At 45.9% G+C, this 13,009-nt stretch overlaps 1 protein-coding gene across 1 annotated transcript in view; it reads left to right on the top strand.

Moving 5' to 3' along the window:
• The window catches only part of ano1a (anoctamin 1, calcium activated chloride channel a), a 379,673-nt gene that overhangs the window by 278,283 nt on the left and 88,381 nt on the right, over nucleotides 1-13,009 (top strand). Inside the window, exon 17 of the mRNA XM_070899592.1 lies at nucleotides 8,021-8,222. Coding sequence (XP_070755693.1) covers nucleotides 8,021-8,222 — 202 coding nt within the window. The remainder of the gene's footprint in view (nucleotides 1-8,020; nucleotides 8,223-13,009) is intronic.

The following is a 13,009-nucleotide window of genomic DNA, read 5'->3' as shown; positions in this document are numbered from 1 at the left end:
TGGTGTCTGTTTTTCGTTGGGTGTGGTTGCTGGTATCTCGCCTGGGCTGTCTGTTTCAATTGGTGTGATTGTTGTTCACTCGCCTGGGCTGTCTGTTGGGATTGCCCTTTCCTCAGGTTGTTCCCTCTGTCTGTCCACCAGGTGTGGTGCGAGTTCCACATTGTAGTCTGCCTCTGGTTTCGCAGTGTTGTTGGTAAATCTGCTTTTGACTTGGTCTACATGCCTCCGGCAGGTTTTGCCATTGTCCATTTGTACTACCAGTAGCCTGTTTCCTTCCTTGCCCGTTATTGTCCCTGCAAGCCATTTGGGACTCCTGCCATAGTTTAGTACAAACACTTTGTCCCCTATCTCATTCCATCTCCCCCTCGAATTTCTGTCGTGGTACTCAGTCAGCTTACGGCGCTTTGCCTCAATGATTTCGTGCATGTCTGGGAGGATTAATGAGAGCCTTGTTTTTAAAGTCCTTTTCATCAACAGTTGCGTGGGGTGGATCCCAGTCAGTGAGTGCGGACGAGATCTGTATGCCAGCAGCAGTCGCGACAGGTGACCCTGTAGCGTGGGACCTTGGATTTTAAGCATGCCTTGTTTAATGATTTGCACTGCTCTCTCCACCTGGCTGTTGGAGGCCGGCTTAAACGGTGCCGTCTTGACGTGATTTATGCCGTGGTCAATTATAAAGTCTTGGAATTCTGCGCTGATGAACACGGACCATTGTCACTGACCAATATGTCAGGGATTCTGTGCATTGCAAACATGGTTGCGAGGCTCTCCACAGTGGTGGAGGTTGTGCTTGAGTTTAAAATGGTGCATTCGATCCACTTTGAAAATGCATCTACAACTACGAGGAACATTTTGCCCATGAATGGGCCCGCATAGTCTACGTGCACCCGCAACCACGGTTTGGTAGGCCAGGGCCAGGGGCTCAGTGGAGCCTCCCTGGGGGCATTGGTGAGTTGGGCACAAATGGTGCACCTTCGGATGCAGAGCTCCAAGTCCGCGTCAATACCAGGCCACCAGACGTGGGATCTGGCTATGGCCTTCATGAGAACGATCCCCGGGTGCTCGCAGTGGAGCTCCCGGACAAATGCGCCTCTGCCTCGCAGAGGCATGACGACTCGGCTGCCCCACATCAGGCAGTCTGCTTGTAGTGATAGCTCATGCATGCGCCTGTGAAAGGGTTTTAATTCCTCGGGGCAGGTATCGCGAGCCTCTGCCCAGTCATCGGTTAGGACACATCTTTTTACTGAGGATAACGTGGGGTCGCTGGCCATCCGGGCTCTGATTTGGCGAGCCGTCATGGGCGAACCTGTGCACTCAAAGGCATTGATTGCCATGACTATCTCACAGTCCTGTCAGACCCTTCCGTGGTCACCAGGGGTAGCCTGCTGAGCGCGTCGGCACAATTGTCTGTGCCTGGTCTGTGCCTTATGGTGTAGTCGTAGGACGCCAGCATGAGTGCCCACCGTTGAATTCGCGCCAAGGCGTTGCCGGTTATTGCCTTGCTCTCGGATAGGAGGGACGTGAGGAGCTTGTGGTCGTTTCTAACGCGAACATGGCCCCGAAAAGGTATTGGTGCATCTTTTTGACACCGTACACACACGCGAGCGCCTCCTTCTCTACCATTCCGTACCCGCGCTCCGCCCGCGAAAGTGACCTGGAGGCATAAGCTACGGGTTGTAATTTGCCTGCACTATTGACATGTTGCAAAATGCACCCGACCCCATACGCTGACGAATCGCAAGTGAGAACTAGCTTTTTACTGAGATCAAAGAAAGTCAAAACACTGCTGGAACACAGAAGGTTGCGTGCCTTATTGAAGGCGCGTTCCTGGGCGTCCCCCCAAAACCAATCGCACCCCTTCCTGAGTAGCACGTGGAGAGGCTCCAGCAGCGTGCTGAAGTTCTGCATAAAGTTCCCAAAGTAATTGAGTAGCCCGAGAAAGGCGTGCAGTTCTGAGACATTCCGGGGCCTGGGTGCCCGGCGAATTGCTTCTGTTTTGGATTCTGTTGGGCGGATTCCACCAGCGGCAATCCTTCTGCCCAAAAATTCAACCTCGGGTGCAAGAAACAGGCACTTGGATTTCTTGACTCGTAGGCCTACCCGATCCAACCGCTTTAGTACTTCCTCCAAATTACGGAGATGAGAGTCGGTGTCCCTGCCCGTGATAAGTATGTCGTCTTGAAATACAACTGTCCCCCGGATGGACTTGAGCAGACTCTCCATGTTGTGCTGGAATATGGCAGCTGCCGACCTGATGCCGAATGGGCATCGATTGTACATGAAAAGGCCTCGATGTGTGTTGATGATGGTGAGTAGCTTGGATTCCTCGGTCAATTCTTGCATCATATACGCAGATGTGAGGTCTAATTTTGACAAGTTTACCGCCAGCCAATGTGGCAAATAAGTCCTCCGCTCTGGGCAGTGGGTACTGGTCCTGTAGGGAGACTCTGTTTATAGTAGATTTGTAGTCCCCTCAGATTCATACGGATCCATCAGGCTTCATGACTGGGATGATGGGACTTGCCCAGTCGCTGAATTACGCAGGTGAGATAATGCCTTCCCACAGAAGCCTGTCCAGTTCATGTTCAATCTTTTCCCTCATCACATAGGGCATAGCTCTAGCCTTGTGATGGACCGGTCTAGCATCCTGTGTGATGTAGATTTTGACTTTAGCCCCTATGAAGGTGCCCACACCTGGCTGAAAGAGATGTTCAAATCGCTTTATAGCTGTTGAGCAGGAGGTCCGTTCCTCTAATGATATAGCATGGACATCATCCCATTTCCAGTTTAGTTTTGGCAGCCAGCTTCTCCCCAGCAGTGTTGGGGGGTCTCCGGGGACAATCCACAGGGGAAGTTGGTTCACTGTCCCTTTGTGTGTGACAGAGAGCATGGCGCTGCCGAGGACTGGTATGATTTCTTTGGTATAGGTCCTTAGTTTGGTGTCGACCCTTGTGAGTTTTGGTCTGTCTCTTTTATGCGGCCACAGTTGTTCAAGTTGTTCAGTGCCCACGAGAGAGTGACTCGCTCCCGTATCCAGCTCCATGTTGACAGATATCCCGTTGAGTAGGACCCTCATCATTATTGGAGGCGTCCTGTTGTAGGAGCAGCGGCCACTGATCGTGTTGACCCGCTGTACATCGGTGTCCCGGGTACTGCCCCCACCATCTTCTGGTCCACTTTCCGACCCATCCGATTCGTATACCAGCCGAGCTGCCGTTTTTTTGCACATGCAGGCCAAATGCCCTGTATATTCACAATTTTTGCAAACAGCCTGCTGAAATCGACATCCCCTTGACGAGTGCCCACCCCCACACCTCCAGCACAGACCTGTTCCATTGTTCAAAGTGTTCCCAAAGAATGAGCCGCGTCTGGCTGATCTCTCTTGAGCTTCTCTCAGTTTGTAGTTGATTGCTCGCATTGTGGGTTGATGAGGTGTGAACAGCCATTCCTGTGGCCCTTGATGGCTTCTGCCTGCTGTCGAGAGCCTGTTCTCCCGGTTTTGTCTGTGTGGGGGCTGTAGCTTGTTTCGTGCTGTGAACTTCTTGTTCCGATATTTTGTTAGTTGTCGTACCTGCATTGTAAATCAACCTCGTTTCTTCTTCCCCTACCAATAATGTCTCTGCAACCAGTGCTGCTGCCTCTAAGGTCAGGTTCTTGGTCTCTGAGCTTTTGGAATATGCCTGCGTGGCCTATTCCTTCAATGAAAAAGTCTCTCAGCATTTCTCTCCTCAGTTCATCGGAGAACTCACATAAACTAGCCAACCTTCGAAGTTCTGCCACGAAGTCGGGTATGCTCTGGCCCACACAGCATCTGTAGGTGTAGAATCTGTGTCTGGCCATGTGTAGGCTGCTCGCTGGCTTCAGGTGATCTCTTACCAGTGTGCGCAATTCTTCAAACGACTTGCTTGCTGGTTTCTCGTGTGCCGACAGATCCTTCATTAAAGCGTATGTTTTCGAGCCACAGCTGGTTAAGAGATGGGCTCTTCTCTTGTCTGCCTTATTGTCGCCTAACCAGTCTTTGGTTACAAAGCTTTGCTGGAGCCTTTCTATAAAGTCCTCCCAATTGTCTCCCGCATTGTACTTTTCATCTGATCCGTTGTTTGCCATTCTGTGGATTCTGTAATCCCGTAACTCGTCGCCACTGTAAAGTCCTGTCCCTTCAGTACAGATTCGCACGAGGCATGTAGTGAATTCAAGGTCACTCTGGATCTGCACCTTTATTTCGCAACTCTGGAATGCTGCATTTGCCTGAGACCTGTCCTTATATACCTGCCTCTTGCAAGTGCACCCCTGGTGGTAAGGTATGCTGGTGGTTACAGGTCATATCTTATTACAGTCATGTATAGCATGTTAGGATACAGTTTTTTATATAATAATGTAAGATACATGACACTGGACATGAATGTGATGAGCCACTGGCATGATCTACATGTGTGGGGGGGGGGAGGAGAAATGTATGTATGTAGCCATGGACACAGACATGGATCTCAACCAGAACCCACTGAAGCCCCACTGCATCATCGAACCATCCCAACTGGTAACCACTACCCAACGTTGTGGCAATAAGGACTTGGGAGTTAACAGGGAGAGAGCCAAGCCAAAGCGCAGCCAAGGTGCAAGGGCTATTGGCACTTAAGTCTGGGGAGAGCTAAGCCAGAGCACACAGTGCAAAGGTATTGGCACAAAAAACTTGGGGGAGAGTGATCTTATATATGTATACTATAGATATAATCTCTGTATAGTCACTGTATAGTTGTATAAGATGGAGACTGATTTACCAGAGGTACCATCAACAAGGTTCACACTGTTTCCACTATGCTGTCATCACCAGAGGTTGCTACTGGTGGAGGCCCAGGGGTCACCTATACACCACAGGTACCCAGGTATAAAAGGGAGTCCACCATGTGCTATCCTCAATCTGGAGTTATATTAAATGGATTAAAGTCACTACAGTTCAAGTACAATACTTTGCCTCGTGAAGTCATTATCAGAGCATCTAAAGACAACACCCTCAATAGCAAGAATGTCCTTCCTCAGATTAGGAGAGCAAAACTACACAATATTCAAGGTGAGACCTCACCAAGGCCCTGTACAATTGCAGTAAGACTTTCCTGCTCCTATACTCAAATCACCTCGCTATGAAGGCCAACATGCCATTTGCCTCCTTCACCGCCTGCTGTACCTGCTTGCCAACTTCTCAATGACTGATGTACCATGACACCCAGGACTTGTTGCACCTCCCCTTTTCCTAATCTGTCACCATTCAGATAATATTCTGCCTTCCTGTTTTTGCCACCAAAGTGGATAACCTCACATTTATCCACATTATACTGCATCCGCCGTGCATTTGCCCACTCACCTAACCTGTCCAAGTCACCCTGCAGCCTCTTAGCGTCCTCCTCACAGCTCACACTGGCACCCAGCTTAGTGTCATCTGCAAACTTGGGGATGACGGCCCTCTCATCCCAGCAATCAATCTTGTGAACCTCCGCTGCACTGCCTTCAAGGCAAGTATATCCTTCCTTAGATAAGGAGACCAAAACTGTACACAGTACTCCAGGTGTTGTCTCACTAAGCCCCTGTACAATTGTAGCAATACTTCTTTACTCTTATACTCCAACCCCTATGCAATAAAGAACAACATGCCATTTGCTTTCCTTATTGCTTGCTGTACCTGCATGCTAGCTTTGTGTTTCTTGCACAAAGACACCCAAATCTCTCTGAACACCAACATTTAAAAGTTTCTCGCCATTTAAAAAACATTCTGTTTTTCTATTCTTCCCATCAAAGTGAATAACCTCACATTTCCCTACATTATACTCCATCTACCACCCTACTGCTCACTCACTTAGTCTATCAATAACCCTTTGCAGATGCTTTGTGTTCTCCTAACAGCATATTGTCACACCTAGCTTTGTATTGTCAGCAAACTTGGATATATTATACTCTGTCCCTTCATGTAGGTCATTAATATAGATTGTAACTTTGGAGTATGATGTTCAGCTCTGGTCACCATGCTGTAAAAACTATACACAAGCATTGGAGATGTTGGGATCAGCCTTGACGCTCTTCTCTAAGTGTATGGGATGAGCTATGAGGAAAGGTTGGAGAACCTCGACAATCTGGAGCTAATTCGTTTTTAGAGGGACCTCTTGGAGATGGATACAATATCATATGTATAGATATTTAAATTCAGTACTGGAAAGCAAGAACCACAGGAAATTAGTGAAAACAAAATAAAAAATTGATTTTGGGAATAACTGAGTGATAAATGTTTGGAGGAATCTGCCAAGTGGCATAGCAGAGCAAAAATTATGGATGTTCAAAATGCAATTGAATACAGTAAAGTGAAAGCTAGGGTATCATAGTGATGGGATTGAATCAGCCAAATGGTCTTTTCTGGTCTTTGTTTCTCATTATGTTAATACTATTGGACTTGTATAATATACAATTCAAATGAATGTAAGGGAGCAAACCTAGTGGCCCTTGCAACAATTGAGGCACTGTGGTCGATAATCTGTTATTGCAGCTGCCAAAGGTGCATTCTTCCCAGTAACTGGAATTAATTCACTAGAATCCCCTATTGCATCCTCAAAAGTCACGCACTTAATGGCTTGAATGTTATTTGCATGTACTTCTATTGCTAATCCAAAGGTGCAGAACCTTGGCATATTGATTTGATCTATTGCCAAGACCACTTTCCTCCGTACCATCTTCCCCCCCCCCCCCCCCCCTGCCCCTGGCGCCATCGTAAACCCAATTCACACTTCTACCACCTCACGGCTGGACTTGTCCAATGCTCCCCTTAGCCAGCTTCCCTGTTTTCTAAAAGAAAGAATTGCATTTATATAGGCTTTTCACAACTAACGGACGTCTCAAAGCGTTTGCAGCCAATTAAGAACTTTTGGCGTATAGTCATTGTTGTAATGTGGGACTTGTGCGCAGCAAACTCCCACAAACAGCAATGTGATCATGATCAGGTAATCTGGTTTTGTTATGTTGATTGAGGGATAAATATTGGCCAAGACACCGGGGATAATGCCCCTGCTCCTCTTCAAAATAGTGACATGGGATTGTTTACATCCACCTGAGACAGACAGCACCTCAGCACTGCACTGAAGTGTCAGCCTAGATTTATGTGCTCAAGTTCCTGAAGTGGGACTTGAACCCACAACCTTCTGACTCAGAGGCTAGTGTGCTACCCACTGAGCCACAGCTGACACCATTCATAAACAAGTCCTTCTGAATGCTGCACACCGTTTCCTTTCCTGGCCCACATCCCCATTCCCCCTGCCAAGCTCCACCAGTTTTCCAAGTCTGAGAATCAACTTTAAGACTCTCCACCTCGCCTTAAGACTTCTCCACAACTTCTCCCTATCTGATTTCTGTAATCCATTCCAAACCCAAGTTGCTGCCCATTATCCAGCACTCTGTAAAATGCATGGAGATGAGCACTATATAAATGTAATTTATTTAGCTGCTAACTTCACCTTTTGTCTTTTAAGTCCACTGATCTAAATAGACAAATCCACGTATTTCTAATGTGTATAAACTACCTAAATCAGACAAATGGCAGTTATAGCTACTTATATATTCAAGTCAATGGCTTTCTGTGTTTGTTTCTTAAATTATTTTACCTCTGACAAAAGTGCATCAGTTTTGCATCTGATGCAGGATGGATGTACACTAGATGCAAGTCTTTTATCCAATATACTTGTCCTTATTCTTAATACAATGGCAATAAACTGTACAATTGGGTCTGTTTCTCAAAAACATTCTTGGGGAGCTAAATATTTGCTGCTGTTCGGAATGTCAGATCGGTGGGAGACCTGCTGTAGTTGCTATTGATGTGAATGCAAACAGGTTTACAATATTGCTACGCATAGCGACTAGACTATGTCTCCAGTAGTCATTACCACATACCCGTATGGATAGTTGATTTGCCTTTTGTTTTCTTGTGATGAATTTTCTGAGGTACTATTGCTTCTGGAATTTAACCAAAATTCTCTGCTTTCTCTAGATTGGTTTGACATTTGCTATAGTCTTTGGAGTGATCCTTTACAGAATCTCTACTGCAGCAGCTATGGCCGTGAGCTCTGACCCATACGCCAAAGCCAACGTCCGAGTCATTGTCACGGCCACCGCAGTTATCATCAATCTGGTGGTCATTCTCATTTTGGATGAGGTCTATGGCTCCATTGCCAGATGGCTGACAACAATTGGTAAGGGCAGAACTGACAGTGATGCCCCTTGTTTGCCCACAGTAAACTTGGTTGACTTTAGATACTGTGCTAACTCCTAAATGTTTTGGATACACACACACAGCAAATAAGCTTGAGAGGTTTCTAAACTGATTGACTGGAACCACAGAAGCTTATAAGCATAGGAGGCCATTCAGCTCATCGCATCTCTACTAACTCGCAATTTAAAATCAATTCAATTGTATTTTCCTTCCCCAAAGCCGAGTATCATCTGCTTCAAACGAATTGCCTGTCAGAATTATTGCTTTCTTTAATTTATGTAATAGTATTGGACTTGACTTCATTTCTTTTCTTAATACAATTTTCCCTCCAATTCAACCCTTCCACTTTCCTGAATTCAGTGATCTGTGGAATGCTGTTCTATGAACTGGTACCATCTGATATCTCATTCGTGCATTGTATTTGATCGTGTCCTTGACATTAGCATAAAATACGTCGGGACATTTCAATTAATTATCATCTAAAATGAAATATTCACTTTCTTCCCTCGGGCAGCAATGCAGGCAAAAAATAACTATTTGAAACATAGAAACATAGAAAATAGGTGCAGGAGTAGGCCATTCGGCCCTTCTAGCCTGCACCGCCATTCAATGAGTTCATGGCTGAACATGCAACTTCAGTACCCCATTCCTGCTTTCTCGCCATACCCCTTGATTCCCCTAGTAGTAAGGACTTCATCTAACTCCTTTTTGAATATATTTAGTGAATTGGCCTCAACAACTTTCTGTGGTAGAGAATTCCACAGGTTCACCACTCTTTGGGTGAAGAAATTCCTCCTCATCTCAGTCCTAAATGGCTTCCCCCTTATTCTTAGACTGTGACCCCTGGTTCTGGACTTCCCCAACATTGGGAACATTCTTCCTGCATCTAACCTGTCTAACCCCGTCAGAATTTTAAACGTTTCTATGAGGTCCCCTCTCATTCTTCTGAACTTCAGTGAATACAAGCCCAGTTGATCCAGTCTTTCTTGATAGGTCAGTCCCGCCATCCCGGGAATCAGTCTGGTGAACCTTCACTGCACTCCCTCAATAGCAAGAATGTCCTTCCTCAGGTTAGGAGACCAAAACTGTACACAATACTCCAGGTGTGGCCTCACCAAGGCCCTGTACAACTGTAGCAACACCTCCCTGCCCCTGTACTCAAATCCCCTCGCTATGAAGGCCAACATGCCATTTGCTTTCTTAACTGCCTGCTGTACCTGCATGCCAACCTTCAATGACTGATGTACCATGACACCCAGGTCTCTTTGCACCTCCCCTTTTCCTAATCTGTCACCATTCAGATAATAGTCTGTCTCTCTGTTTTTACCACCAAAGTGGATAACCTCACATTTATCCACATTATACTTCATCTGCCATGCATTTGCCCACTCACCTAACCTATCCAAGTCACTCTGCAGCCTCATAGCATCCTCCTCGCAGCTCACACTGCCACCCAACTTAGTGTCATCTGCAAATTTGGAGATACTACATTTAATCCCCTCGTCTAAATCATTAATGTACAGTGTAAACAGCTGGGGCCCCAGCACAGAACCTTGCGGTACCCCACTAGTCACTGCCTGCCATTCTGAAAAGTCCCCATTTACTCCTACTCTTTGCTTCCTGTCTGACAACCAGTTCTCAATCCATGTCAGCACACTACCCTCAATCCCATGTGCTTTAACTTTGCACATTAATCTCTTGTGTGGGACCTTGTCGAAAGCCTTCTGAAAGTCCAAATATACCACATCAACTGGTTCTCCCTTGTCCACTCTACTGAAAACATCCTCAAAAAATTCCAGAAGATTTGTCAAGCATGATTTCCCTTTCACAAATCCATGCTGACTTGGACCTATCATATTACCTCTTTCCAAATGCACTGCTATGACATCCTTAATAATTGATTCCATCATTTTACACACTCCCGAATTCAGGCTGACCGGTCTATAATTCCCTGTTTTCTCTCTCCCTCCTTTTTTAAAAAGTGGGGTTACATTGGCTACCCTCCACTCGATAGGAACTGATCCAGAGTCAATGGAATGTTGGAAAATGACTGTCAATGCATCCACTATTTCCAAGGCCACCTCCTTAAGTACTCTGGGATGCAGTCCATCAGGCCCTGGGGATTTATCGGCCTTCAATCACATCAATTTCCCCAACACAATTTCCCGACTAATAAGGATTTCCCTCAGTTCCTTCTCCTTACTACCTCCGACCCCTTTTCTATCCGGAAGGTTGTTTGTGTCCTCCTCAGTGAATACCGAACCAAAGTACTTGTTCAATTGGTCCGCCATTTCTATGTTCCCCGTTATGACTTCCTCTGATTCTGACTGCAGGGGACCTACGTTTGTCTTTACTAACCTTTTTCTCTTTACATATCTATAGAAACTTTTGCAATCCGTCTTAATGTTCCCTGCAAGCTTCTTCTCGTACTCCATTTTCCCTGCCCTAATCAAACCCTTTGCCCTCCTCTGCTGAGTTCTAAATTTCTCCCAGTCCCTGGGTTCGCTGCTATTTCTGGCCAATTTGTATGCCACTTCCTTGGCTTTAATGCTATCCCTGATTTCCCTTGATAGCCACGGTTGAGCCACCTTCCCTTTTTTATTTTTATGCCAGACAGGAATGTACAATTGTTGTAGTTCATCCATGCAGTCTCAATGTCTGCCACTGCCCATCCACAGTCAACCCCTTAAGTATCATTCGCCAATCTATCCTAGCCAATTCACGCCTCATACCTTCAAAGTTACCCTTCTTTAAGTTCTGGACCATGGTCTCTGAATTAACTGTTTCATTCTCCATCCTAATTCAGAATTCCACCATATTATGGTCACTCTTCCCCAAGGGGCCTCGCACAACGAGATTGCTAATTAATCCTCTCATTACACAACACCCAGTCTAAGATGGCCTCCCCCCTAGTTGGTTCCTCGACATATTGGTCTAAAAAACCATCCCTTATGCACTCCAGGAAATCCTCCTCCACCGTATTGCTTCCAGTTTGGTTAACCCAATCTATGTGCATATTAAAGTCACCCATTATAACTGCTGCACCTTTATTGCACGCACCCCTAATTTCATGTTTGATGCCCACCCCAACATCACTACTACTGTTTGGAGGTGTACACAACTCCCACTAACGTTTTTTGCCCTTTGGTATTCTGCAGCTCTACCCAGATAGATTCCACATCATCCAAGCTAATGTCCTTCCGAACTATTGCCTTAATTTGCTCCTTAACCAGCAATGCTACCCCACCTCCTTTTCCTTTTATTCTATCCTTCCTGAATGTTGAATACCCCTGGATGTTGAGTTCCCAGCCCTGATCATCCTGGAGCCACGTCTCCGTAATCCCAATCACATCATATTTGTTAACATCTATTTGCACAGTTAATTCATCCACCTTATTGCGGATACTCCTTGCATTAAGACACAAAGCCTTCAGGCTTGTTTTTTTAAAACCCTTTGTCCTTTTAGAATTTTGCTGTACAGTGGCCCTTTTTGTTCTTTGCCTTGGGTTTCTCTGCCCTCCACTTTTCCTCATCTCCTTTCTGTCTTTTGCTTTTGTCTCCTTTTTGTTTCCCTCTGTCTCCCTGCATTGGTTCCCATCCCCCTGCCATATTAGTTTAACTCCTCCCCAACAGCACTAGCAAACACTCCCCCTCGGACATTGGTTCCGGTCCTGCCCAGGTGCAGACCGTCCGGTTTGTACTGGTCCCACCTCCCCCAGAACCGGTTCCAATGCCCCAGGAATTTGAATCCCTCCCTGCTGCACCACTGCTCAAGCCACGTATTCATCTGCGCTATCCTGAAGGGTGTATTTAATAAAATCGGCACTAGTTACATTTGATTACCATCATCGGTGTCATCAGATCTTCACCGTGGGTAGAATGCCTTCTCTTCCCTCACCCACACACTTGGTTGACATCCTCCAAAGATCATGATACAATGATCTTCCCTCTTCCCCCACCCTCCTCCCCAATTAAGTTGTTGCATCATAAATATAAAAGTGAAGCAACGGTTATTGAATAAAAAGATGTGACTGCTGCCAACAACAAAGTAGGTGCACATGCACTGTTCCAATGGTCTCTTGGTTGTTCTTGCTGGACTTTGTAGTCGGCAGCCTTTTCAAAAGAATTGAAATTGTGTAGGTTTTTCCGGTCGCTAGAATAATTCACAGCCCTCCTTCTCAAATGTGGTCGCAGTCCCCAAAGGTTTAGGAAAGGACAGTAACTGCTCATAAAATCCTAATGCGTGTAAAATGCTAATGACCACGATTCGATGTAAATATTTGGACTGGAAGACTTTGCAGGTTTAACGGCAAAGTTGAGCATGCACCCTGCTTGGATGATGGGAAAAATCTATTTTTTTAAAAAAGAGAAACACACAAAATTGGAGATAAAATTGAGCCTGGAGTTTTCGGCTGAGGAATCCTGGCTAATTTCAATATGGAATCATCTCTAATTCAAAAAGTTAGTTGTGCATAAAAGGCTGTGAACATTATCCTGCTAGCTCTGTGTTTATAAAGCAAATTACTAATGGGAAAATTACACACGTTTTTAATTTTATTTGCATTTCTTTATAACAATGGTCCAAAAATTGCGGCCATGCTGGGTCCGTACAAAATGCGCATGACCGGCGAGGCCTCGCAAAAGCAGGTTTTCAGGGTGCAATGCGCATGCGCCGAAAACCAGCTTTTCTGAACTGTCAAGATTTTCTTGACCGATCCTCCGCATCCCCGGGAGAAGAGGACATCTGCGCGGGAGAGATTGGGCTAT

Source organism: Pristiophorus japonicus, chromosome 14 (assembly GCF_044704955.1).
Source record: "Pristiophorus japonicus isolate sPriJap1 chromosome 14, sPriJap1.hap1, whole genome shotgun sequence".
NCBI lineage: Eukaryota > Metazoa > Chordata > Chondrichthyes > Pristiophoridae > Pristiophorus > Pristiophorus japonicus.
Note: the sequence above shows the minus strand (reverse complement) of the source record. Positions and strands in the feature narration are given on the sequence as shown.